This window comes from Myripristis murdjan, chromosome 13 (genome assembly GCF_902150065.1).
Source record: "Myripristis murdjan chromosome 13, fMyrMur1.1, whole genome shotgun sequence".
Lineage (NCBI taxonomy): Eukaryota > Metazoa > Chordata > Actinopteri > Holocentriformes > Holocentridae > Myripristis > Myripristis murdjan.
The window spans coordinates 32,799,322-32,825,815 of record NC_043992.1 but is presented as its reverse complement, the minus strand read 5'-3'; the positions used below and the strand labels follow the sequence as shown (position 1 = coordinate 32,825,815).

The window sequence follows — 26,494 nt, the reverse complement described above, 5'->3', positions numbered from 1 at the left end:
ATTACACTTGTTTGTAAAATTGTTTTATATTTCCATCCTTGGCATGTTTGTGTCTCATAGCCGATAAATTTCATAGCGCACTCTAAAATTGTATTTATATCTGGGTTTTTCATGAGCCCAATTGCCATGATTAATTTACCTAAGGGGAAACAGAAGTTGAATGAGTGGTTTGAGCCAGACATCCCAGCATCAGCAGCTCCAAGGAAGCTTTACTGTTCTCTTGTCGCTGCACAGTAGCATTTAATACCCCCATTATCTGTTCTCTGTAGTCCCTCATCCCGATTCCTCTCTATATCCTCACAGATCTGATAACCACAGTTTTAGGCTTGTTCTTGTGCATTATTTTTGGAGATCCCCAGAGATTAGGCCTGTTCCTGGGTGTAGGCCTTGAGTTTCCACCTTCTAGAGCAATATCAGCGCAATATCAGACGCTCATAATAAGTGTTGCCATATCATCTTTTTTTGTTTTGTTTAGTAAATTGGATTGTAGCTCTTTTAAGTGTGCTCCGCAGTGCTGTGCAGTTGAGGACTGTATCTTGATAAAGCTGTAGGCATTTTCATAATGACCCATGGCTCAGGGTTTGGAATACATGCCATGACAAATAGATGAGATACACTCACAGAAATAGCAGTAATGATCTTGTTTTTCAGGGAGTTAAAGGATTATCTAATGGTATTACTGAAAACATCTGTCTAAGCATCATCCCGTACTCTCCGCCTCATGTCTCTGTGTTTGCACTGCTCACTGCTGGCAGAAATTCAATGAGTGCCGTTAGATTGTCGTATTTTACAGAGGTTCTGCCTCCAAACGCTCTCTGTGGAAAACAGGGGGGGCTTGGGATTCTCGTGTCAGTACAACAACAAAATGAAAGAAGGTGGATGGGGGGGTTACATGGGAAGGAAGATATATAGAAAGCATGCAGGAGGAAGTAGAGGGCATTTAATCGTACTACCCAGTGCCCCTTGCCAAATTTCTGTTTGGACAGGAGCACTTTGTCAGGATATTTTCTGTTATATGTGCGGAAAGCTGATTATAGATATCAGATTTGTTAATATCACAAACCTGATAGAAAACAACTCATATATCATGTGTGCCCATTCATCTTCTTGATGCCTCTCTCTCTCTCTCTCTCTCTCTCTCTCTCTCTCTTACTTCAGAGCAGCCCTCTCATGCCCCTCTCATCTGCTTTTTCAACTCACTTCTCCCATTGCTCTTTTGTTCCACTTTCTATCATCTCCCTCTCTCAAATTCGCTCTTCCAGCAGACTTTTTTTTTCCCCCCCTCACTTGCCTAAACTCAATTGGTTTAGGGAAGAAATAATGAGGGTCCGTCTCTGCTGAGTTACCATGCTACCTTGGGAGAAGCATCTTTTCTTGTGCCAATCTGCTCTCTGCCGTATCCCTGTGCCAGAGTCCCCTCACAGGCACACGCCGGCTGGATGGGGGCTCATGTTTGAAATGTAATGAAATGAAAGATGAGCCGTCACCAGTTGCAGGAACTAAATATTTCACGCATAGTTTTCATACGAGGAATGGCGAGCGTGTGTGTGTGTACTTGTGTATATCATGCTGTGTTTGTATGTGTGGTGTCCCTGGTAAAGAGACAAACATCCCACATATGCTCATTGGAGCTGTCTGCACACAGTGTATCAGTGGCAACCATGCAAGTGCAGTGCTGCTGCTCCTCTACCCACCCGGCTGACCTGCCTGTCAACCTGTCTACTGTGAGGCTACCATCACCTCCTCTATTATTAGACCTGAGAGGGAAAACTCTCACTGGTAGCACGGTCATATAGCTAACTGACCATACAGTATACTGCCACAGTCGACTTAGACCGCTGCGACAGACAGCTGTGTCAGACAACATGAACTCCCCTTCTAAAATGTTTGATTTGGAATCCGGGTTTCCTCTGACTAGTACATACTTCATATTTAGTAGAGGTAAAGGTCAAGAGAAAACAGTATCTGAGAGTTGAGTGCAGCGGTTGCACATTCAGCGTTTCCTCTGATGGTGCTTCATCCTCTGGCTTCTGACCTCCGAGTTGCCTATAAATGGCTTTGGTTTATTTTTTTTTATGTTTCCCCTTGCAAATTATGTAACTTAACTGTGTCATCTTCATTGGGTTGCATCTGCTGTATCTGCCTGTGTTTTATTCCACGGGGCCTACAGGTCCTTAAAAAGTCTTAAAATGTCATAAAATTCAACTTTGCAAATGTCAGGCTTAAAATGTCTTTAGATAGTCTTAAATTTGAATTTGCGAGATCTCCATTTCATCATAAAACGATTTAACTAATTTCATTTATGTATTTCTACTTTGTACTTCTTCTTGTAGATTAACCTCACTCACTTTATATGTCATACCAGCAGAGAGAAACCCTAGGAAATCCTCTACTTAAATGGGAGGTTCTATGGGGAAAAAAAGCATTTGGTAGATTTATTACAACACCACCTGAAGGACACTGAAAATGTAAAAATGTAACAACATTTCATAGATGTTAATTTCATTTATAACAGCCATTTTCCTACTTAAAACCTCTACACTCAGTCACAAATATAGGACTCATCTTTGCACTCACCTGAAGTGCTGATTTGTATGAGATCATTTGTCAAAAAAAGTCTTAAATTTGTTCAAATCTGTCTTAATTAGTTCTTGAAAAGCATTATATTTATCTATCTGAAACCTGTAGACACCCTGCATTCATTGTTTTTATCGGCTTAATCCCATTTGTGTCATGGGAGGGCTGGAACCAGTTGGAGTGTATGTGGGCAAAAAGCAGCCCCTAGTTCATCACAGTGCTAACACAGATATATTGTCACACTCACACTCACACCTGCGGCCAATTTAGAGTCTCTAATTCACTTGACTTGCATGTCTTCAGAGTGTGAAGCAAAAAGAGCGCCCAGTGGAGAGCCATGTAAACATGGGGAGAACATACATTACCTTAATGGGTCTGACCCACATGACGGAGAGTGTTAATGTTACATAAAAGTGGGGATGAGAAGCTCAGTAATTAGCAATGTAAGGTAGAACCATTCAAAGAATGTATATGAAATGCTATAAAATTTCAGCCTGACAGGAAAATGACTGCTCCAAACATTTTCCACTAATAGATGCATCAAATCCCAGATTCCCATCCATGAAAGTGTCATGCAGGAGCACAAGCTCAGGAGAGTTTATTTCAGTCTGCTCACAGGTGTTTGTTTCTCTCTGCACATCAGCACAGTGAAACATGACAGGATTTATATGACAGCAAAGTGCTTGAACCATGCAGCGTTTCCTTTGCATTAGCAGTTGCTTACGTATTAGGGAAGGGGGCACGTAATTGCAGGATCACTGCTTCGGATGCTCAGACAGGTTGGGGAAATTTGGGGCAGAGAAAGTGGCTGAAGAAGCTCCCCCCTTTTTCCAGCAACCACCCCTGAGATGCCCTGGAGCAAGGCACCTCACCCCCGACTGCTCCAGTGGAGTTTCTCGGTCACTAATAGTAGAAGACTGTGTGGTTGTGTTGGAGAACTTAATGTGTAGAACACTCACACACACACACACACACACACACACACGCTGGAAAATTGCCTGTACTGCAAGAAAAAGTGTAAATATCATGGAAATTCATTATTCAGCATGTCTGAAAATAATGCAATACTATAACTACAATTGCAAATACAGCATAACTGTCTGTGAAGTGTATCATGGTATAAATGTCCATATAAATATCCAAAAAAATTTAAACTGCCACCACCTGCTGAAATTGATCTTGGAATGGGCCTCGAAGTGAAGCTAATCTCAAAACAAAAACTACCTGCAGGAAACTGACATCCCTCATTCAGTGGCTGCCCAACCAACCAACCAAGAAAAAAAAAAAAATACAAGCCTATTGCTTAAAGAATGGCTATTAATTTTAATCAACAGAGAAGTGTTGTTGGTAATGGCTTCTTGTGTGCCGATGCACTCCACCGTTGCCAACAAGGCCCTTTCCAATGCTGGCATGATGGAATTCTTGTTAACACTTCCCACCGTCCTCCTGAAAGGATCTGTGGAAGTGAATGAGTCTGCTTTCCTGCCTGCCCTGCCGCTCTCAGACAATACTGGACCGTTTAGTCATGCAATCAATAAGTAACTCACCTGCTGTGAAACAGTCATCTTTTGATAGCTAATGCTTTTCTAAGTATTTGTCTGTGTGTGTGTGTGTGTGTGTGTGTCTGTGCGCGCATATGCCAGTGTGGTCATTGACTTTTCTTTGCACTTTGCCCGTTATTGTAGCGCTTTTCGTAACAAACACTCAAATCAGTGAGCAGTGTATCACACATATTGAGCGGCAATGCTAAAGAGCTAATTAACAAGGGCTGTTATTGAGTTCATGAGCTTCTCCACCATCTTAATTACATCTTAATGACATTTCGGTTGCAGTGGTTGAGCTGGGTAGGCTGAGATTGGGCAAAAACCAGAGCTGACGTATCGAGGAAACTGGGAAGCAATTTAGACGAGAGAGGAAGGCGGGGGCGCAAAGAGGGAGGGATGAGGGGATGGAGACAACGCGGCGTTGAAAGAAAATGGTGTTTCATATGTAGAGACAGCTCATACACCCTGTGTGAGATAGGGTGCGTTGGGAATGTTGTACTTCAGTTGACATTGGTGGATGCTGATACTTGATCTCTCTTTCTCTCTCTCTCTCTCTCTTTCTCTCTCTCGATGAACTTCTCTCCTACATTCCTTCCTCCCTATCTCTCCCTCTCTCCCAGTGGGATATGGTACTCCGCATTGCCCAGTAATTACTCTGCCTGAGTCCCGGTAGCATCACATCTCATATGGGCCTCCTAATCGGATTCCTTGCATTTATTACCGGAGAAATTTCAGTATACTCACTCACTGGAAATAATGAGATGTGCACAGTCATTGAGATCGTGATAATGGTGTTTCTGGCAGATAGATGGTTGATTAGATACAATAATCTTCTGCAGGGCTGTATTTTGCATTGTAGATGCTGCTGCACCGTCTGTGGTGGATTGCAGGGTATACTTTTCCTACATTCTGGTGGGCAGGCTGTATAATTTTAGCTGCAACAATGCATGTTTGTGCAACCCAGAGACGGTAAAAAAAAAAAAAAAAAAGTGCAACCCCAAACATTAACTAAGTGATAACGTGATTTTTAGTAATCTGTTATCACCGTCCCACTGTCAGCTGCATGCGTACATGCACAAAGTACATACAGACACACACACACACACACACACAAAATGAAGGCCTTGACAAGAGAGAGGATAATTTAATCAAATCGTCGAAGGCAAATATTTATTTATTTGTCCGCCGTGTGTTTCCTGGGCTCAGCTGGCCTGTATTGTCCTCCACATGAGAGCAGCCATTAGAGGAGAAGAGACCAGGAAATAGGCAGAGAGAGATGGAGAGGAGAGAGACACAACATCGAAGAAATCCAGGGGATGATGCGGAAGTGCTCAGAGAGGCAGCAAATGAGGGATTGCAACAGAGAAAAATGAGGGAGGAAAGGTTGAATTGAAACTTCGTCTGAACCCCCCCCCTTGCGAAGAGTTAAAGTCTAACGGACTCCTCGGCACAGGAACAAACAGAGTGGATGCGGGTTGAGAGATTGGGCAGCAGGAGACACATTACTGAGAGTCTGTTGGTTGGTACAGATGCTGCTCTGTTCTGTCTGCAGCCGTCTATGTTTATCACTTTTGTCTTCTCCCCAAGCCCTTTCTCTCCTCTGTATACTACCTGTTCTGTCTAGCCTAAATCTGTCAGAATACAGCCACAAATACCTGGCAACAACCACCATTTACACCCACCCCCTCATCTCCCCATCTGTCCTGCTCTGCCGTGTCAGGCCTCCATTCATTTGCACCTCCTCCCTGTTACCTTCAGCCTTCATTCATTTTACTTAGCCTTTATGGGTTTACTTAGCATTTTATTCGTCTAGAAAGGGCAATAAACGAAAGAGCTCCTTTTTCTACAGTGAGATTGGCTCTTCACTCTAACAGATCTAGGTCCACAGACGCCTGCGTAATTTGGTAGTTTTCCACTCAAGAAAGCCATTAACTTTTTTTCTGTCAAAGCCCAAAAGTGGAACATTTGGCCCCCATGGTCTGTGACACTCTCGCAGCCTACTTGTGGCATGGTGTGTCTAGCCTAAATATTTTATTCTAATGCTGCAGACACTCTGTGTATCTGTTGCTGAGACTCTCTGTCCTCTTCCCTGCCAGATGTGCTTTAAATCCGGGCCAGGGATAGTCTGGCCAAGACCCCTACCAACCTTAATCTGCTTATGTCTGCTAGCCCTAGCACTCCTTGTCTGGTGTCTCCTCTTGCCAGACTGACTGGTGACCTGTTGATGCCTGTCAGACACGGCTGTATCTAGGGCTGTGCCACATGACAGTATGTATTGTGGGACAGAAGAAAAATGTTTCTACTGCTGTCATCGCAAAGCCGCTTTAGGGCATTATTTTACGTAACTGAGTCAGGGGTCCTACACTGCAAAAACGCAAAATCTTACCAAGATTATTTGTCTTATTTCAAGTCAAAAATGTCTTTTTTCTAGTCAAAATATCTCATTACACTTAAAATAAGACATGATCACCTCAGAAGTAAATTGTTTTTAGACAATTTTCACTTGTTTCAAGTGAAAATTCACTTGAAACAAGTAGAAATTTGCTTGTTTCATTGGCAAAATTTGCCAGTGGAAAAAGTGAAAATTCACTTGAAATAAGTAAAAATTAGCTAGAAACAAGAAACAAATTTTGCCAATGAAACAAGCAAATTTTCACTTGTTTCAAGCAAATTTTCACTTGAAACAAGAGACAATTGTCTAAAAACAAGTTATTTCTGAGGTGATCATGTCTTATTTTAAGTGTAATGAGATATTTTGACTAGTAATAAGACATTTTTGACTTGAAATAAGACAAATAATCTTGGTAAGATTTTGAGTTTTTGCAGTGTCGTTGTCTTGAATGCACCATAGCTACACATGGGCCCAAAAAACAAAAATACACAGAGGAGCGGGACACTGAACAAAACTCCCCACACACTCCAGTACAGAGCAGGACTCAGCGCGACCAAGACAAGATGAGGAACTTGTACCTCAAAAACGGGAGGGGAGGGGGGAGGTCCTTCAGTCGTGTTGGATATAAGAAATCTGACACTGACCACAAAACGGTACTTTGCAAACCATGCCACAGGCGGGTTCCCACGTCGGACTCCCAACACAACAAACCTTTTCAAACACTTACAGAAGAGCCACGACAGGCAGAACAGGGAAAGCTGAAAGATGCGAGCTACGCGGAAGACAAGTGTTAAAAGCAAAAGCGAACCTGAGTTCTGTTCAATGTCGCCTCCAAACAAAAGGAGAAAAGAGAAAGAGCCTTTCATTTTGTGTTTAGTTCACAGAATTATCAGAAAGTAGTCATGGTACCTGTTGTTACTTTGTATAGACGATTTTTTTTCCATCAAATGTACAGAAAATCCACCATGACAAATACATATATATCATCGTCAACATCTGAAATTATCCATATCGTGATAGAAGATTTTGTCCATATCACACAGCCCCAGCTGTATCTGCCAACTAGCTTCCGCTGCACCAGGGCCATCGGCTGTCGGTCATTAAGAGGAATAGAATAACAGAGTGTCACCTGCTACCGTGCAAGTGTGTCATTGACTGACATCCTGTTAGCTACTGTAGTGCACTCTGTCTGTGGCAAGTGGCCGAGGGATTGATCTTATTCCACTCTTTCATAATGACACCAGGCATATCATGCTGTGGGTATTGATTGCCATGGTAATGAATAGCAGTAGGTGCATACGGGTTATGACTGTACTGATTAATGTCGATGTGCATGCCACCCAGGTTCACAGAGGCAGACACTGTCGTGATGGGGGATGTGACGTACGGCGCCTGCTGCGTGGACGACTTCACCGCCCGAGCCCTGGGAGCCGATTTCATGGTGCACTACGGCCACAGTTGTCTCAGTGAGTCTCTGTCTTTTTTTTTCTTTTTTTTTTTCTTTGTGCGAGTCTCTGTCGGTCAGTTATCCAGTTTATTTGTCTGTCTCTCCCCATCTGCGCTAGGGCTGAAACAATTCCTTGAGGAACTTGCATAAATTGGATTACTGAAAATCCTCAATTCGAATTTTCTGCTTTGAAGCTTCATTTCATCCATAGAACTCCAAACAGCAGACGGATGATTATCACTGTGACACAAACAGGTGATTTGACTGCGCAAGTTGTAAACCATGGTAGTGAGACGGAGGAGTGAGGAAAAGACACAAACTAAGAGCAAGAGGAGGTAGGGTCACCTAGAAAACGGCAGAAAGTGTCTAAACATTTCAAACTTCGACAAAAAGACGACACACTTCATTGTTTCCAACCTGCATACCACAACAGCAGCTTGACTGTCAATGTGTTGTAATTCACCTCATTCACCTCGGCACCAAGTTCAGTGAAATGATGTCGTGCGGGTTATAAGAGGCCTTAGACTCCAAGGTTAAAACTGTAAAAATACTGTGTCAGTAGTTTTTGCATTTCAAAAAATATGTTTCTTTTAAAACTGAGGTTTGTGCATTAAATAGGTTTTGTTTGGAAAGATGATGTTTTTTTATTGTTCAAATATGCAATAAAATAAAATAAAATAAAATAAAATAAAATATGTAAAAAAAAATGCTCAATTTAAGAAACCTATTTTTTTCCTTTTTTATGCATTTATTATTGTTTTTTTTAATAAAACTCAAAAGTATTTCTTAACCAATTCCTCGATTAATCAGTGAGATAATTGTTTGCATACTTGTTTGCTACAGTAACCGATAGCTGCAGCCCTACTCTGCACAGAGACGCTCACACACTCAGCTCAGTAACAATTGTACCACACAGAGAAACAGCAAGCATCAAGGACTCCAACCCTCTGAGAGCGGGTACATGAAAAGAGAAGCAGAGCAAAGACGGACAGACAGACGGAGCTATCGATCAGCTGAAGGCGTAACTAGTTAGTGCGGCATGCCTAGCTCTAGCATGGAAGGGATAGAAGACCTTTGGAGCCAAGACAGCACATTTACCAAGCAGATCAATTGGGAACATGCATTAGAGCCGTCCTTTGAAAACCTTGAGGACCTTCACCCTCACCCCCGCTGTCTGTCTGTTACTGAACATGGGAGGAAATGCTAAATCAATAGTTTTGATATATCCCTGCCAGAGCAGCCTCACCTCTCCCAAATACCAGAAATGGCCAACAGAATATTAATACATTGACAGCGCTCTTTGCTCTTTGTGTTTGTGTGTGTGTGAGTGTGTGGGCGTACATACATAAATGTTAGTGCCAGTTCTCCGTGTGAGGGTGTGCCCATGTTTGCAAAAGGACAAACGTGGTGTAAATTCATTAGTGCGCTCGGCAGAGCCCGATAAAAGCAAAGGCTTGTACCATGAGATTGATACCAGTCTTAGGAATATTTAAGATTCGCGACGCTGAAGTTGCATCGAGGGGATTCTTTCTGAATTATGAAGCCGGATATTAAATGAGGGTGGAGATATTCAGAGAAATTTGAGCAACTCAGTGTTTCCAAAGAGTGCCAGTCCGAGTCACAGTGACCTTCATCTCTCACGTTGGAGGACATCCTGACCGTACTGTAAACACTACAGTGTGGAGGTGATAGGAAGGACTGGGTACATGGCAGCCGTACTTCAAATGCTGGTGAGCATCATCCGCACTGTTTCCCAGGATGTCATACACCTGTGGGAGATTAAAGAGACTGTGCCCCGAGTGACTCATAAAGAGACAGTCCCTCCCGCTCTCCCCCCTTTTTTTCCTTTTTACAATTCTTGTCATCTTTCTGTTAGTCATCATGAAGCAGCTCAATCTAGGGCAGTGCAATATGGTCAGCGTAACATACCACACACCGCTTTTGTAGTTGTTGTTGATGTTGTTAATGGCATAATATTTCCCCATACTTTTAGATGCTGCACATTTCATTTTTGCAGGTTCCTTTTTTTCTAATAAAACTGTGAAATAAGAAATCATTTTTCTGTTGGACTCACAAAATAGAGAACATTATTATTGACAATGGCATTATATGAATACACTGCTGTCCATGGAAAAGTATGAAAATGGTTTGTGCTCTTGAGCGGTCTTTCCCAGTATAACACAGATGCACAGGCAGGATGTCAGACTGTGACCAATTTAGTTGCATATGCAATTAAAAATTAGTCCAGTGTCACTAAAAAAATGAATGGGCTGCACCAGTGTGACTTGAAAGAAAGAAAGAAAGAGGAGCTGGCTGCAGTATGATAAACTGAGCAAGCATATGTACTGTTTTTTTATTGTAAACAGTGCAAGCCAATTTTTTGGGGGCACTCAAAATTTAGTTTAACAGTTTAAACATGAGACCTTCAAACTTCATATCAAAAGCCAGAAACACATACAGTGTCGGGAGAGATGCATCGCCGGTGGAGCTGCCCCCCCCTGGCAGCAGCCTTTCAACGCCAAGAAGTGGCTAACAAATCTCACATGCAATGACTCAGTTCTCTGGTGCCATGACAATTTTTTGTTCTGACCAAATGAGGTGCTGGTGCCACAAACTGAAAAACCCGGTGGCACTGGTGTGAATTGTTAGTCTAGAGACACGATGAGTTGCAAAAGATCAATACAGGCCAGACACGTGCAACGCAATTTGAAGTTTATCAGAGCAAGAGGTGACTGTTCACACAGGTGTGACAATAAGATGTGTTGTTATCCAGCATCATCAGTTCTCAAACAGAAGAGACACACCTGGATAATACATGAGGAAATAAGCCAATAAGATGTGGCAGCATTGACCCAGATGTTTTCATCACCAAATCTCATCCATTTATTGTAGACATCAGGAGCAAGAAATAAAGAAAGCTTTCTATATATCAGTTATGAAATAAATCCCAAAATTCAGATTTGTTCATTAAATTACAAAAGCAGGCTATTCAATGGCCAATATCTGTTCAGTCAAATGAGAAAAGCATCATGTAAAATGTCCCAGGAAGAGCATAAGAATACGATGAATGGCTAAAATTAACAGATGGATGAGTAGGAAATAATCTCCAGAAATAGAATTCTTATGGGAGATTTGTCATAACCATCTTGTTTATACACATTATGGACAGGGGAAAATAGACCAAGGACACTCAGTATTCGAGCCAAGAAAATGATTAAGAAAAGAAAACATGTCCAAACCAGTTCCTCATGTAATACCCATGGACGTAATGTTCTCATGTAATTGGTCTACCTGCAGGCACTTACAGGGAGCATTTTATGAATATTACCTCCCTGAATTACTTCCATGTTTTGAATTGTTCTGTTGCACAAAATGATAGCTCTGAGAATGAAAGTGACTTGCAACAGGAGATTTTCCATCTCCTTTGCTAATGGCGCTCTTAGGTATAATGATTTGTGTTTTGAACTTGTCTGTTAGTTTTACCATTGTCAGACTGCAACACATGCTAGTCGTTTCGAAGGATCCGTTGAAAGTCATGACCCTCAGTAGAGTAAGTAATTATACATGCACATGAATGTGATTTCTCGTCTTTAGAAGTATCTGAAGGATTAGGTCCCACATGCATTTTACAGGTTCTTGCCTAGGGCTACATCCAGCCATTCTTTAGCATGGTGTCTTTGCAAAAAATTATCATACATTACACAGGCTTCCTTTTCAAAATCTAAGTGGGTATTACAGATTCGTTTTAACCTTAGGACCTGTGCATATGGTAATCCCCTTTTCAAAGAAGTTGGCTGAAAACTAATATCAATTGTCAGTTTAATATGTAATGTAGCAGACAGTGTCCCAGAGGAGAAACTGCTTTGGTATCTGAAACTGACACCTCCTTTTGGGCAAATAACTACTGAATTTGGTGGATGTCAATATCCCACCCGAATACGTCAAAAAAAATCATGGAACTTATAGTGTGCCCCAAATCAAAAATATGTCATTACCATAGCAAAGCAGGTGAAACCTCCGGAAGGCAGCGGTGTGATCACCCCTGACTGTCTGTCTCTCTGTCAGTCTGTATGCAGCATAACGCAGAAACAAGGAGACGGATTTACATCAAACTCGGCCTCAGCGAAGCTGAGCACAAACAGGACCAGAGTTTCCAAATGCATCCATATGACATCATGAAACGGTGTAGGGGTTGACTAATGGGTCAAGGCACACGGACTAATAAACAATAATGTTAATAATAATAATAATAATAATAATGACAATGAGAGGATGTTTTATTCCCATGCTTCTTTGCCAAAAGTGCATGTACTATGACAGCAGTATTGCCTAAAGGGGCGGGGCTTAGCACTAACTGGGTGGTAGTTTTGTAGTTTTGTCTGTGTGATGTAACAAAACGTGTTGTGAAAGCTGGTAAGGGGTCAAGGCTGAACTTTTCGGCCAACTTTTCACACTCATTGGTCAAAATGAGTGTGTCTTATGACAACTACTTTGCCAAAAAGGTGATGAACATGATGAACTCAATCTAACGGTTAGGGTTAGGGTTTGTCCAGACAAACTCCCATAAACGGATATGCATAATATAGAAGAAATTTAGACATCATACTAGCAGCCTGTTTTGGCCTTTGGTCCACCGCTTTGTGTAGCACAGGTTTCTTGTTGTATCCTTAAATTAAAGTTTTTAAGGTTAATGGTTCTAGAGAAGTGAACAAGTTGTGGTTTTTAAGCTTAAATGAGTTAACAGTAATGGAGGGGATGTAAGTCAAGCTTCTCTTTAAATTACATTTCTCCTCCGTCTGATTTCTGCCTGGACCAGTTGAAGAAGTGACATCCATATGCAAACTTTTATTCACCAGCGCTGTTTTTGCCTCCATGCGTTCGCTTCCTCTTGGGCACTGATGGGCTGAAATAGGTTGACTTGGTGGGTCCTCTTTGTCCTTTACATGACTCAAAACAAAACTATACTGACACAAAACTATATTTTTATAATTGGACTTGAGAGTTAAATCATTATCACTGACAACTGCATTATTGGCATGCCTACCCAGATTTATTTTTACTTTCATTTTTGAGAAAAGTGCTGCCACTAAAACAACAAGGTATGTGGAAAATGTGCAAATAAAATGTGCAGTTCAGTGACCCTGTAATTCTGTAACAGATGAGTTGCCTTGCTTTTCTCATAAATTTAGAAAGCAGTGCTGATGCAAAAATGCTTTGGGGGTTCTAGTGTGCTGAGGTCAGTTGAAGGACATTTGTGAACAATTAACATTTTTGTCGTCATCCATCGTAGTTGATTGCATTCAAATAAAGTGGATGTTATTCATGACTGATTCATGATTGTGTGAGAGATACTTGCTAATCATGACTTTTAATCACACAAAACTGCTCCACATCGTGCACAAAGGCTGATTTCTGTTCATACCAAATAAAAAAGGCAAAAGAGAAGAGAAAACAGTAAAAAATAATAGCTGCTGAAGTTTTCACGCAGTTCTCCAAATGCAAAATTTAAGATGAAATCTATTGTATGATTTATGACTGAGGCCAGTAAACTATTATTTACTATATTTTCTGTGTCTGGTTGCAATGATTGTCTCGATCTGTGTCTTTGTTTATACAGGTGCTACTAAGTAAGTGCGCTGAGCGACCTTAGATATAACACACAGACAAATAAAAACTTTGATGGAGCATGCGAGTCTTGTCCATCTCATTGACTGTGCCTCTAATTGCAGGGGCTAAGTGCTCTCAGGCTACCACACTAATGTGATCACAGGGCAGATCAATACCACTTCACTTTGCCCTTTACATTTTGGAAGTGCCTGTAAACAAGCAACAGACAGCCGTATGTCTTAGTCTCAACTCTTAGGCTGACCGAGACCCTTACACACACACACACACACGCGCGCACACACAACAACTCTCTTTGAGCCTCATGTCCTTCAGCGAAGCTCACCTCTCGCGCCTTGTCCACACTAAGCTGGGGAAATTTTAAATCACCGCTTGGCCTTCTGTCCACACTAAGCCAGCGTTTTCCACTCAGTCAAATACAGTTTTTCAAAACCCCCCCTCTTAAGTGTGCAGCTGAAGTGTCGAAGGGGAAATGAGGCTTTTTGAAAACGCTGACGTAGGATTGTCATGATCTAGGTCAAGGTCCAAAATTAACTTTTTGGCTCATCCACCAAAGGGAGGTAGTCTGAGACGATTGACCAGCCACAAATATTCGTTACCGCCTACAAAACTACATGATGCACTTTTTACATGCTGTGGTTTTGAGCTTCATATTTTAGCCGGGATCTCGAGGCTCTTGCATCATTTCACACGACGCCTCGCACAGCAACTTTGCTCTTCGCCTTCATGTTTTCTTTTTGGTGGCTGAACACCAGGAAGTGTTCTCCACATCTCTAATAACGTGTAACGTAGATGTTTCTTAGGGCACAAGCATAGACATGGTGTAGAAAGCGCCAAAGAATAGTAACAGGGTTGCCAGGTCTGTGAGACAAAAGCAGCCAAACAGCAACTCAAAACCAGCCCAAAACCCGCCCAACCTGGTATAAAAAGGGCCCAAAAATCAGCCCAATACCAGAACTCAAAATATGCCCATAAAAATCCATATATGTTGCTTTTAAAGTCCAACAGCATTGCTATTATTGCAAAATGCACTATAATATCTATAAAATAACACCATAAACATTAAAGGCAATTTCCTGAAACAGTTCTTTCACCTATTTAATTTACAGTATATCAGAACTTAAAATATAATATGGGATACCTTACTTCAGCTGACAGGCACTGGGCACGAGTGGTGCTGATGATGTGATTGGTCATTGGTTTGACAGGATTTGTGCATAAACATTGGTCATTCAAAATATGAATCTTTATTCATGTCTGCCCAAGCCCAACCCGCGGACAAAATTTGTTACCCGCGGCAACACTTAAAAAGTAGCCCAATTTGGCGGAAAAAACGCGGACTTGGCAACCCTGAATAGTAAGCAGCTTTGATTTGATCGACTGACGCCATGATAGGTATGGTGGACAATGAGGGTCACATTAAGTCGGTACGCATATAAAACACAGTGACGTAATTCCAAATTATTTACTGTCCACCTGGCTGCTGATCCCAACTTATTTACCCGCCAAAACCCCAAATTTGCCTGCAGTTCACTTGTAAATGTTGTTAATTTTGGACCCTGATCTAGGTTGCGGCCTATTATCAAGCGTGGCCATATTTGTATGCTTGTACATGCTCGATTGGAGACTTTAGCGGCGGTGGTGGTGTGGTGTAGTGTGTATAGAACACCAAAGCAGCTTTTTAAAATTTACCCAGCTTTCTGTGGCCATAGCCTCAAACCCCCTATCCAGCTTTCCTCCACTCTTTATCTTCCTTCTCTGCTGAGATCCCAGCCCATTCATCACTCCCGGTGCCAGCTAATTGCCCCCATTTTCCAGCCACACACACACACCTCTGTCCCAATCCTTTTTCTTCTCTTCTTTTTTCCATTTCCTATCTTTTTGTATATATACAGTATATATTAAATCCCCGCCCAACCTCAAAATTGAATTCCAGTGTGTTTTCGAGCCTACTTACATGGGGATTCTTCATTCCTCGCACCCATTTCTATTCCCGCTGTCGCCGATCCTCTGTCAAGATGTGTATCTTCCAGCGCTTCGTTTTCTCTCCGTCCTCCCTTTCTATTCACCTTCTATTTCTTCCAGTCCTCCCTCCCCACGTTGCGCTTTAATCCCCTTATCTGTCTCTGTCTCGCTTTCATCGAGGCCATATAAGTGTACTGCACTTGCTCAAAAACATTTGCGCCATAATTGGCCATTTGCGTAATCATAATTAAAAAAAAGCGCCTCTTGTTCATGATCTGCAAATTGAATGTAACACAAGAGGAACCATAATTATGGTGATCAACACCAACAATCATTTTTCTCCCTTAGTCGTGCCCTTTCCGCCGTTTTCTTGGACTCTCTTCCACTTTTCTCCGCCTCTAACTCTGCATGTCTCTAGCTACCTCTCCCAGGCCCGGACGCGTAGTAAATGGCCTGTGAAATTAATGGCATTAATAGTAATCGCATGTGTCCCTCTCCTTCCCTAAATAATTTAAGTCTTTGCATCAGTTCCTGCGTGAGCTGGAGACCCACACAAAATGAGTTTCAGTTACATCACAGGGGTATGAGCTGTGCCTACTGCTTGGTGCATGTGTGTTCCCACATAAATGTATCACTAAACATGGGCTGTGCCTTGCTCGTGTCAACCCAGCGGTAGCATGAATAGTGTATTTATATATATATATATATATATATATATATATATACACTGCAGGCTTACCTGACATAATAGAGTGAATTATTCATCAATCGTTCTCATGTCTTTGTCTTCCTGCAGTCCCCATAGACGCCACAGCAGGAATTAAGATGCTGTACGTGTTTGTGGATATCCAGATGGACAATGCACACTTCCTGGACACGGTCAAGTTCAACTTCCCCGCTGGACACTCGCTGGCACTCGTCAGCACTATTCAGTTTGTGGCAGCACTGCAGGTGATGAAGCAGTGTGTGTGTGTGAGAGAGAAAGAGTGTATGTGTGTATCAGAGATAGTGGAATATATTATCGTCAGTCGTCGTTTTCCACTTGCACTCCGATGTTTTCAGTCGCCGCTTCCATTTGTGTATGTGCAGCACAGGCGCACGCAAACATGAATACTTTGGTTTGTTGCGAATGTACTTTTTCATGAGCTGTGGCCCTTTCATGAGCAAACTCCGGCTCCACGCATGAGTTCAGTTCAAGTGTGGGTTTGAGAAAATCCAGCTCCAGTTATTTTAGATTGGAAAGGTGGATTGAACTTTGGAAACCTCAGTTCAACATCGTGCTCAGCTCTGCTCTTTACGTAAGCAGCAGCAGCAGCAGCAGTTATAGTGTAAAGCTTCTATGCAGGCTGCTCCCTCACTTAAGACTCACTGCTTCCCTGCTCTCTAATGTCTTCTGCTGCTTTGACATGATGTGTAGGACCAACAGTATAGCCCGGGTCCTCACTAATGTAACCACCGTTATTTTTATACCACGCTCTGCCGGCGTGTGTCATATTTTGTGTGGGAGCATTATGCGTGCATTCACGTGTATATATGTGCAAGTGTATTTATGTATTTAGGTGAGTGAGTGAGTGTGTGCGTGTGTGTGTGTGCAGCCGTGCATCCGTGCATGTGCCTCCTCCTTGCTCATGTCTTACACTGTGTGGGCTTGTGTGGGTCACATCACATGGGCCGGAGAAGCTGGGAGATCACCCCGTATTCCACCCTGTATTCCCTGTGTACCATCAACTTTAAAGCGCTCAATTTATCCTTCCACCTCCGAGCTCGCTAAATCTCCTCTTTCGCTGTGATTGTTTGCACTTGCTCGTGTCCTCTCTCATTTGAAATGAATGTAGGTGTCTGGAAAAGCTGCGGCTGTTGAATCTCAGTTGTCTTCTCAGGGAAAGCTTTATTCCCTGTGTTTATGTTGTTGTATTTATATAGTTCTTCTTTTTTTTTCTTTCTTTCTTTTTTTATTTTTTTTCATACCATGCCATATGGTAGACACTTTCATCCTTCATGCCCTGCAGTTCCATGAATGCATATATTGAAGCATGGGCGGTCCCAATGGGAGGCGAACCCATTCAAAGTTATTCAACACTGCATTTTCATCGTATTCTTTTGAGACCGCTCTCTGTTTTTGCACCCTTGCCCTCTTCCACTCCCCTGTCTTTTGATCTCTCTTCCCTCTTTTTTCTTCTCCATAAATATTATGTATATCCTGTCTTGCCTTTACCCATTTTTCCTGTCTGTCTGCACTCCATGCCTGGATTGCCTGCCTACTTCTCTGTGCTTTTCCCTCTCTTTGAGTCTCTTACTCGTTTTCCTTCTTCTTCCTCCATGCTGCAGGCTGTGAGTGCAGCCCTGAGGCCAGAATATGAAGTGCTGGTGCCCCAGTGTCGACCCCTATCACCGGGAGAAATTTTGGGCTGCACCTCCCCGCGTCTGGACCGCCATGTTAATGCCATCATGTAAGAGACGTGCTTCCTCCTGTCCTCCACATCAGTTACCAAAGATACCCGAGCAGCACACCTGCCTCATTCCAGCCACTATCCCCCGACAGCCGCCGTAATTACACTGTTACCTTGCCACTGCCATGGCTACACATGTGACATGAAAAATATGCGATGCGACGTCATGTCAGACATAGCTAGCTGTCTTCGATCAGGCTTCTATTATATCCAGCCAGAAACAACCACATGCTGATCCAGAAAGCTAAGACTAAAAATACCCTCATGCTCTGCAATGCATTGAATTGTATGAAGTCAGACAGGCACTTCCATTTTCAGCACTTTTAGACACTATGCATCCACATGCACACCAGTCTTCTGGGTTTTGAGGGAATATATGTGCATGGTTTGAAACGCACCCGTAATGATCCCCATAGCATCATTTCACAATTGGTTTGTGAATTAATTGCAGACGTTCTCATTTCGCACTGATTTCCTCTGAGCAGATATGCATGCAGTAAGTGGTGGCATGTCTCCTAATAGACTGTTGTTGTTTTTACATCCACGTAAATTATGTGCATATTGAGACACTCCATGTCAAACTGATGCTCACCTGGCCTGTTCTGTAGGCGGCAGAGAGCTCTGGCAAAAGAATAGGTTCAGGCAACAATAAAACACCTCCGCAACCACTTTGTGTCTACACATCTTGAGTTGCTCTTAAGTAGAGAGGCTCCTATGTTATTCAGTGCGTAGTGAGTTGAAATAACTCCCCATCTATAATTATGCCGAGGTGCATCACCCTGTCTGTCTGATCCCAGCACAGCTCTCCTAGTGCATAAGATTAAAAACAGCTACATTATAAGGACAAGCTCTAGCATAGGCATAAGCCACACCTTATGTATGGCAGAGAAAGGTTTCTGTGTGTGTGTGTGTGTGTGTGTGTGTGTGTGTGTGTGTGTGTGTGTGTGTGCGTGCGCGCGCTTGGGAGTATGGAAAAAACGTGGAAGGGTTAGAGTGTGTTTCACCTACTAATCCAATGTGGATTGTCTTTGATGTGTGACTTGGGGTTGGTAAGGACGAGAATTGATTTGCCTGCCTGGGAATTAGTGCTCTCTCACTCCCTCCCTCCCTCTCCCTCTCGCTCTCCTGCTCCCTCTCTCTCTCTCTCTTTCTCTCTCTCTTTCTTTCTTTCTTTCTGTGTGTCCCTCTCTCTCTCTGTTTCTCTTGGACTCTTTGTATGTACAGCTTGCTCACAATATTCACATTCACTAACATTTGTACAACATACAGAGATGCAAACAGCATCTTTTAAGCTTTTCAGCCTACCAAAAGTGGTCTGAATCTCTTCTTCCTCCCTTTCCTTCAAATAATGCATTGTTTGATTGCAACGGTAGACCTAACTAGAAAAATCATTTGGCCATAATAGATTTTGTTACAGGCTCCAAATCTGACAGCTGTACCCTCGCTGAATTGCAGAGTAACAATTCCCCCCCTATCATCCAGCCTCCTTTACCATAATCTAACCATCAGGGCCTTGACACAAGCAGCTATCCATTATCTCTGCTTGAAGAGCTCCTCTGTTAAAAGATTTCTAGAAGCAGACGTTTCACATGAATAAAATTTAATATGATTGTACAGGAGAAACAGCTTTTCTTTCATTGTGCAAGATTTTAGTTATCCCACTATCAGTAATAGTACAATAAATTCATATTTAACAGCGGGTTATCTTACATAACTTAAATTAAAAACGACTCAGTGCTGCAAAAAATATAATATGCATAAGTTGTAATGACTTTTTTCACTGTGGCTTTGAACAGCAAGGGCATTATGGGGAATGAGGAGTGGTATATTAGTCTTTGAGCCCCCTCTAATGTTCCTGATGCTTTATGAAAGGGGCTGGACTATCTCATTACTATAATGAAGAGAAGTATTTTTAAAAGCTGCAAAGTGCACTGAAAGGAGCTATACGAAATGCTCAGTCTACCATTTCTATCTGCTGCCTCTGCTTCAGTAATAGAGCAATATAGAGATGAAACTGTGAGAAAAGGGGTGTTGCATAATGCACAGAAGCCCGGCATTTGCTATCATAGCAAGAGCACTTATACAAAGAACAATAGAATATGGATGGAATAAGGAAGACTGTAATACGAGGGAGAGCTATAGTGGAGCGCAGCAGCCTCTTAACACTGAGGAGGGATGAGGCAGGAGGCTTATTGTGGGGAACACGATTATACGAGGGCCTTGGATGTTGCTAAGCAAAGTGAAGCCGTACAATAGAGGCTTTGCTCAACTTTATTTTTTCGCTGCGTTGTTTGTGTGGTGTCGTGCCCACACACACACACACACAGCAAGACAGACTCGTATGCTCATGCGTACACACGCTCACACACGCAGACTTAAGTCTCCAGGTAGTCTATATGGAAAACCACCCACAGTCTGTTCCATTGGCTGCTCTAAACACTGACCAATTAGTGGGTTTAATTGTCTGTCCTCTCCCTGTAGGCTACTAAGGCTGTACAGTAATGAGAAACGGTACCGACCTGAGCATCCTCAGCCAGCTCCTGGGAGGGGTGTACATGTTAGGGTATTTGTCTGCGTGCACTCGTGTTTTCAGGCGCCTACATGCCTCCGTATGCTTGTGGTTTGTGAACTCTGCCCCCATGTGGGCCCCGGTGAACCCCCAGCACCAGACCCCGGGTTAATTGGAAGGGCTTGCGTTCTGTGTAAACAGCATGCTCCAATCGTTGGGGTCGTGTTCCTGGACAGCAGAGATGGGCAGACCCTCAGCCCCAGCCTCGGGCCTTCTGCCTGGCAACACTTTGTTCTTCTGCAAAAGGCTTGCAGAGCAGGATGGATGGAGAGAGAGACAGAGGGAGAGAGAGAAAGAGAAGCAGAGGTGGTGGGGTGGGTAGGATAGAGAAATAGATGGATCGCTATTGTGGTTGCAGAGCAGGTATGTTTGCCTGGAGGGAGTTGCCCCTTTTTGTTTTTTTTCCATGCTTGGTTTCTTTTTTCCCTTCTAACTTTGAGTTTGTGTTTTTCTACAGTTACCTGGGAGATGGAAGGTTTCACCTGGAGTCGATCATGATTGCAAACCCAGATATACCTGCCTACAGGTAAACAAAATGGTGCTATTTGTCATCAGGTTCTCTTCCTCTTTTCTGTAATTTGTGTAAAGAAATTGTCCCTATTAAATGTTTTCTGAAGTCTGTTTCAGTAGCTATCAACCCTCACATCAGCTGTTCAGCTAACTAGTCAACAGTTTCACTCTGTCAATCAGCATTAGTGCTGTGGTGTCATTCACAGAATGTAAAAACAACAGATCGCATGTAAAGGGAATAAAATAAGCTTGTGACCAAAAATGAGAAACTGTAAATTATTACAGTCATGGGGAGAAAACGAATCAAATTCATAGATATCTTTTTAATGGGCAATTAACCTAAAGCATGTTAGAAAGAAAAAAATCTATTTTCACTGTTTGTTGTATGCATATATGCATAAGCCTCTCTTAACTCAGGGCTGTAAGATGCTATTCAAATCGAAGAAACCCTTGGAATCCTTATCACTGACCTCAACAATAATGTTTTCAGTGTCATGACGGCATTTTGTGAGGATGAAGAGCTGTTTTGATTAGCTGTTGTTTGTATGCAAAGTGAGATTGTCTTGTTATAGACATATGCACTGCCGCACAGATCACAGGTCTCTCTCATAAACAAGATTTTAATCTCAAGTGAACCTCTTGTACCGAAGAAAAAGAGATTAGATGCTCAGAAATACCTCTATTTTCCCTGAGATACAGTGACTCCCGTCATACTTGATGGCTTTTCATGATTGGATTTTCTCATCTTTTCTTGCCTTTCTGTCCTCAAGATATATACCTGAACAATAGATGTTAATGTGCATAATGTGGTTTGTCTGTTTTTGTTTACACACATTCTGTCTGGATCTGTGTGTGCGTGTTTGAATGTGTGTACTTTTTCCTGTCTTCCACTGTGTGTGCGTCTGTAGATATGACCCCTACAGTAAGGTGTTCTCCAGGGAGTACTATGACCATGAGGCCATGCGTGCCTCCAGGCGCAAGGCTATTGAGATGGCTTCCTCGGCCCAGAGATGGGGACTAATCTTGGGCACGCTGGGCCGGCAAGGCAGCCCCAAAGTCCTGGAGGTAAGAGCCTGTATCCTCATTCCTACCTTCTACATATCCTGAGGCCACTTATGCAATGATTTGTAATATTTTTCTCTCAGTGTGAGTTTCTCTGACAAGCAGTACTGGCATGGTGACAAGGAGCACTAATATGACAAGCAGTCTCCACACTGTGAGCTTGTTATTTCACAATTTGAATGTTGCAGCAAAACAACCAGGAGAAAGTGCCAGCCTTAGTCTAACTGTTGGCCTCAAGGTTTGGTGTATGGGAGAGTATGTAGGTCAGTGTGTGTGTGTGTGTGTGTGTGTGCGAGAGAGAGAGTGTGTGTGCACTTGTGCATTAAGTGTACATGTGTGCTGATAGGAGAAAATTTCAGACTGTCCCTGAGTGCCAGCTACTATACATTAGCATGCACTTGAGCTTGTCTGGGGGTCCCGATCGATCGACTGTGAATCCCTCTCTAGTCAGTCCTCCCCTGCAGCTGCCCCTCCTCCTGTTCTCCCCTCCTCCTCTGCTCCCTCTGTATTCTTCCCTTTGTTCTCTCCCCGTTGTTTGATGTGTCCGCTTTTTGTTTTCCTCTCATGTGTTGTGTTTGACTTTGTTGGGGAGCCTTTGCCTCCCTCTCCTCGTCCTCCCTTTAATTGGTATGCGTGGAGCAAGAGGGAGTAGAGGTCTGTATGGCACCTCAGCTTTCCCCGTATATGTATCGAAGTTGAAATCCAGTACGCCCATGTTTCATATGTCACTACTCAACTCCATGCCTGCATTGTTGCCATCCTCCTGCTTGCAAATATGCCGACGTGAATGATGAAGTTAGCATTGATCTTAAAATGTCAAGCAGAGAGAGAGTGAGAGGTTTGATTTCACAGGGGTAGTAGAGGAAGGGAAAAAAAAAAAAGCTGGGATTTGAATAGAGTCCCACCAGCTCTCCCATGGCGATGTGTCAGATTAAGAAGTGGAGTGTTAGATAACCTCTCAAGGAGGGGGGGACAGAACTATCTCTGATAAGAGCACAGTCGTAGGAATGTCTCCGGATACTCCTAAAGACAGTGGATATCAGCAAAGACTCTTAGCTTTATCTTGCCAAAACAACCTTTAGGGGATCTCCTCGCTATTGCCAGGAAGGTCTTTGAAGTTGAGGTCCAGTGGGCGGACATGTGTGATCACGTCCACAACTTTTACGTTCACTCTTTTACACTCTGTTTGGCTGCCTCTTGCATCCCTGAGTAACGCCTCAGTCAAAGTGCTGAGGCCTGCAAGTTCAAAGGCAGAGTCAACAGGGGAGCAGAGATCCTTGAATCGGCCCAACAGTTGGATTTATTGATTTTATAAGTTGGTGAAGATGAGCTGCCTGTGTCCACAGCCATGTTATGTGAGATTCCAGGCACTGAAAGCTGCAGGAATTAGGCATTGTGAACAGATTGTTATCATCAATGGGGCCAAGATTTGTAGAGGAGCGGATATTTTAAAGTCATGAGCTCCAGGATTTGTAATTGTTTGATTCTCTGGACTCCTGCAGACAGACCTGTGTCCAAAGGGACTTTATTGATGGACAGTCTTGTGAATATCTTTGTAAGTTTCCTGGTACAATTTTATGAGCCAACAACTCCTGACATATTTGTGAAGTGTTCAGAGGCTGGCGGTTTCCATTGTACTCGCGCACGTATTATGATAAATCTGAATCATTCATAAATCAGAATTGAATTTGGGGGACTTTAATTATCACAGATTAACATAACGGAGGTGCCTTAGAAATGTCATTTAAGGCAAAAGGAAACACCCACATTCAGAACCAAAATAGTTTTGAGGAAAGTGAACAAGTACACCTTCAGTGATGCAGAAGTTGTAATGCTCAGTGCCTCTAGGAGGAAACAACTGCCTATTATTCTGCGGCACAAGCAAGGACATCAGAGCCAGCTTCAAGTCAAATACTTCTGTTGTGCAGCGTGTTGCAGCCTGCCTCACCTAGCTGAGGTTCTCAGGGGACTAAATGCGCGCCCTTTCTTAGCCCCGGTGCCCCTGATGTGGCCGCCTGCTCACGGCTTCGAGGGTGCAGCCAACGTCCTGCACTCTAAGTCCTGTTACTGATAAGAGGAGGTTATACTAACTTTCATCTGACACTGAGCTAACTTTTTTTGACACCCTACGTGTGGTCTAAGGTTTAAGCCAACATTATTAAAACTGCAGTACAGAATGTTCCACTTTTTAATGATTTGTCCCCCTGTTGTTGCAGTAAATTAAATGCTGCTTCTAAGATACAGTTATACGTTGTTCAGAGAAATGCCCTTTAGTCTTTACATGCAAACAAGAACACTAGGAAACACATTTTTTTGAGAGAGTCATGGAATTGTCAGACAGATTTGAAGAGATGAGGAGATTTTGGCTCTTAAAATTTTTATTTTGCTCCGAAATATGTTGGGTCTGAAGATTTTTTTTTTTTTTTTTTTTTTGTCTAGAGCCCTGCAGTTATATATTTGTAGAAGGTATGCACTATAGCTTTAAGACCTGCAAACAAGTTGGACTCCCAGAACTCCTCCGCTAATCCCAATTTTCATTTGTAAACATCATGATGAAGTAATTACGTAAAAATATTGAAGTTTGTTTGTTTGTACTTGATAAATGAGGCCCAGTGTCTGGAGGACCATCGTCTCTATTGGTCCCTCTTCTCCACCTCCACTCCCTCACTCTTTATTTTCTCCTCCCAGCACCTGGAGTCTAGGCTCAAGTCATTAGGCAGATCCTTCACTCGAGTGCTTCTGTCTGAGATTTTCCCCGGCAAGCTGGATCTGATGCCAGATGTGGATGCGTGAGTATAAAGGCACACACATGCACGCACTCACGCACACCCAAAGTAGACCCCATTTGCTATTCTTTTAATCATAACTGCCTGTCTGTGGGGGTTAGAGTTAAAATCACAGCCCACATTCTCATTTAAAACAGGAAAAAAAGTTTAACTTATTTTCCTCCACTGCATACACTTGACCTGGCAGCTTTCTGGGGAGGATTTCTGTGTCCAAACATCGTGACCTGGCCTCACTGATTTCATTCCCATGGTTCACCTCATGAACCTGAATCTGGGCTCTGCTGGGTTCAGACCATTTGCTATTGTAAATGATCTTGGGCAACAGCAGGGGCCTTTACAGTTTTTGTAACACACCAAGTGTTTGGATAGATAGATAGATAGATAGATAGATAGATAGATAGATACTTTATTCATCCCGCAGGAAATTCGCAGTTTTTCAGCAGTATCCACAGATTACAGATTAAATAAATCAATAAAAAAAGATTAAAAAAAAAATAAATAAATAACGAATAAGATCTAAGTACAACAGAATAAGATCTAAGTACAACCCAGTGTGCAAAAAGCAATGTGCAAAAAAAAAAAAAAAAAGTGGGAAAAAATCAGCAACTGTCTGTCATCAGCTAACTTGTCCAATTAGACAAACAAATTGTATTTGTAATATGAGAGCGCCAAAGCTCAACAAACAGCAGCAACTCTAATGGTGAAAGTGAGCAAGCATATTGGTAAGTATTTCACTTTGTGGCAGACCTTCAAGTGTACCCATTGTTGTCTGTTTTTTTTTTTTTTTTTAATTTGGTGCACTGCAGCCTCTCGCTGTCGTCATCACCTAAACCATGTCTGTAGCCCCTCAAAGTACGGCTGTTTGGTGGCTTCCTGTGGCGCTCTGGTTGGAGCCTTCCCAGATGGTTTCACGAGTCAAACAAAAGTGATTTTGCGAGCTCAGCTGGCTATGCGAGGTTAATCATGACTTCCCATGGCCTTAATTGGAAAATTGGAATTCCTGCAGTGCGGCTGCCAAGGAGATTTCACAAACATCACAGCTGACATTGCTTTCTTCTGCGTGCATTGTTCTTCTCACTTTTTCCAATTCTCAGCCATCGCAAGTTTCTGCTTGTGATAAAAGCTTAGTTATTTACCTTTCACTGCAAGGACGTGTGCACATCTTTTATGATCGATAGACAAGTGCGAACCTGAAAGCTGCAATCAACAGCATTTGAAATATATTCTATAAGCATCACTGCACACATAATTGGAGAGTCAGCACAATGTTTGAGTGCAAGCTTTGTAACAGGGAGTTGACAAACAGTAATTTAAATAGCTTCATAAACAACATTGGCATTCATGTCTTGGTGAGATTCTGTAATTTTGCCATCGTAGCACAAACAAATAGTCCAGTTTAATGAACTTGGAAACTTGAGACAATTTCCTTGGCTTAGACTCACGGGGCATAGAAGAAGGGAATGCTGTATGTGTGAGTAATCCATCGAAGTGCTTACCGCTCACTACTCCACTCTCGCAATAAAGTCAGAGAATAGTAATGAGTGTGAAAATAGATTAACATTGCCCT

General features: G+C 42.6%; 1 protein-coding gene across 1 annotated transcript in view; it reads left to right on the top strand.

Moving 5' to 3' along the window:
• dph1 (diphthamide biosynthesis 1) overlaps positions 1–26,494 on the top strand; it is a 69,427-nt gene that overhangs the window by 31,377 nt on the left and 11,556 nt on the right. Inside the window, exons 4-9 of the mRNA XM_030067598.1 lie at positions 7,858–7,979; positions 16,347–16,501; positions 17,879–18,000; positions 21,027–21,095; positions 21,988–22,144; positions 24,830–24,930. Of these exons, the coding sequence (XP_029923458.1) occupies positions 7,858–7,979; positions 16,347–16,501; positions 17,879–18,000; positions 21,027–21,095; positions 21,988–22,144; positions 24,830–24,930 (726 nt within the window). The remainder of the gene's footprint in view (positions 1–7,857; positions 7,980–16,346; positions 16,502–17,878; positions 18,001–21,026; positions 21,096–21,987; positions 22,145–24,829; positions 24,931–26,494) is intronic.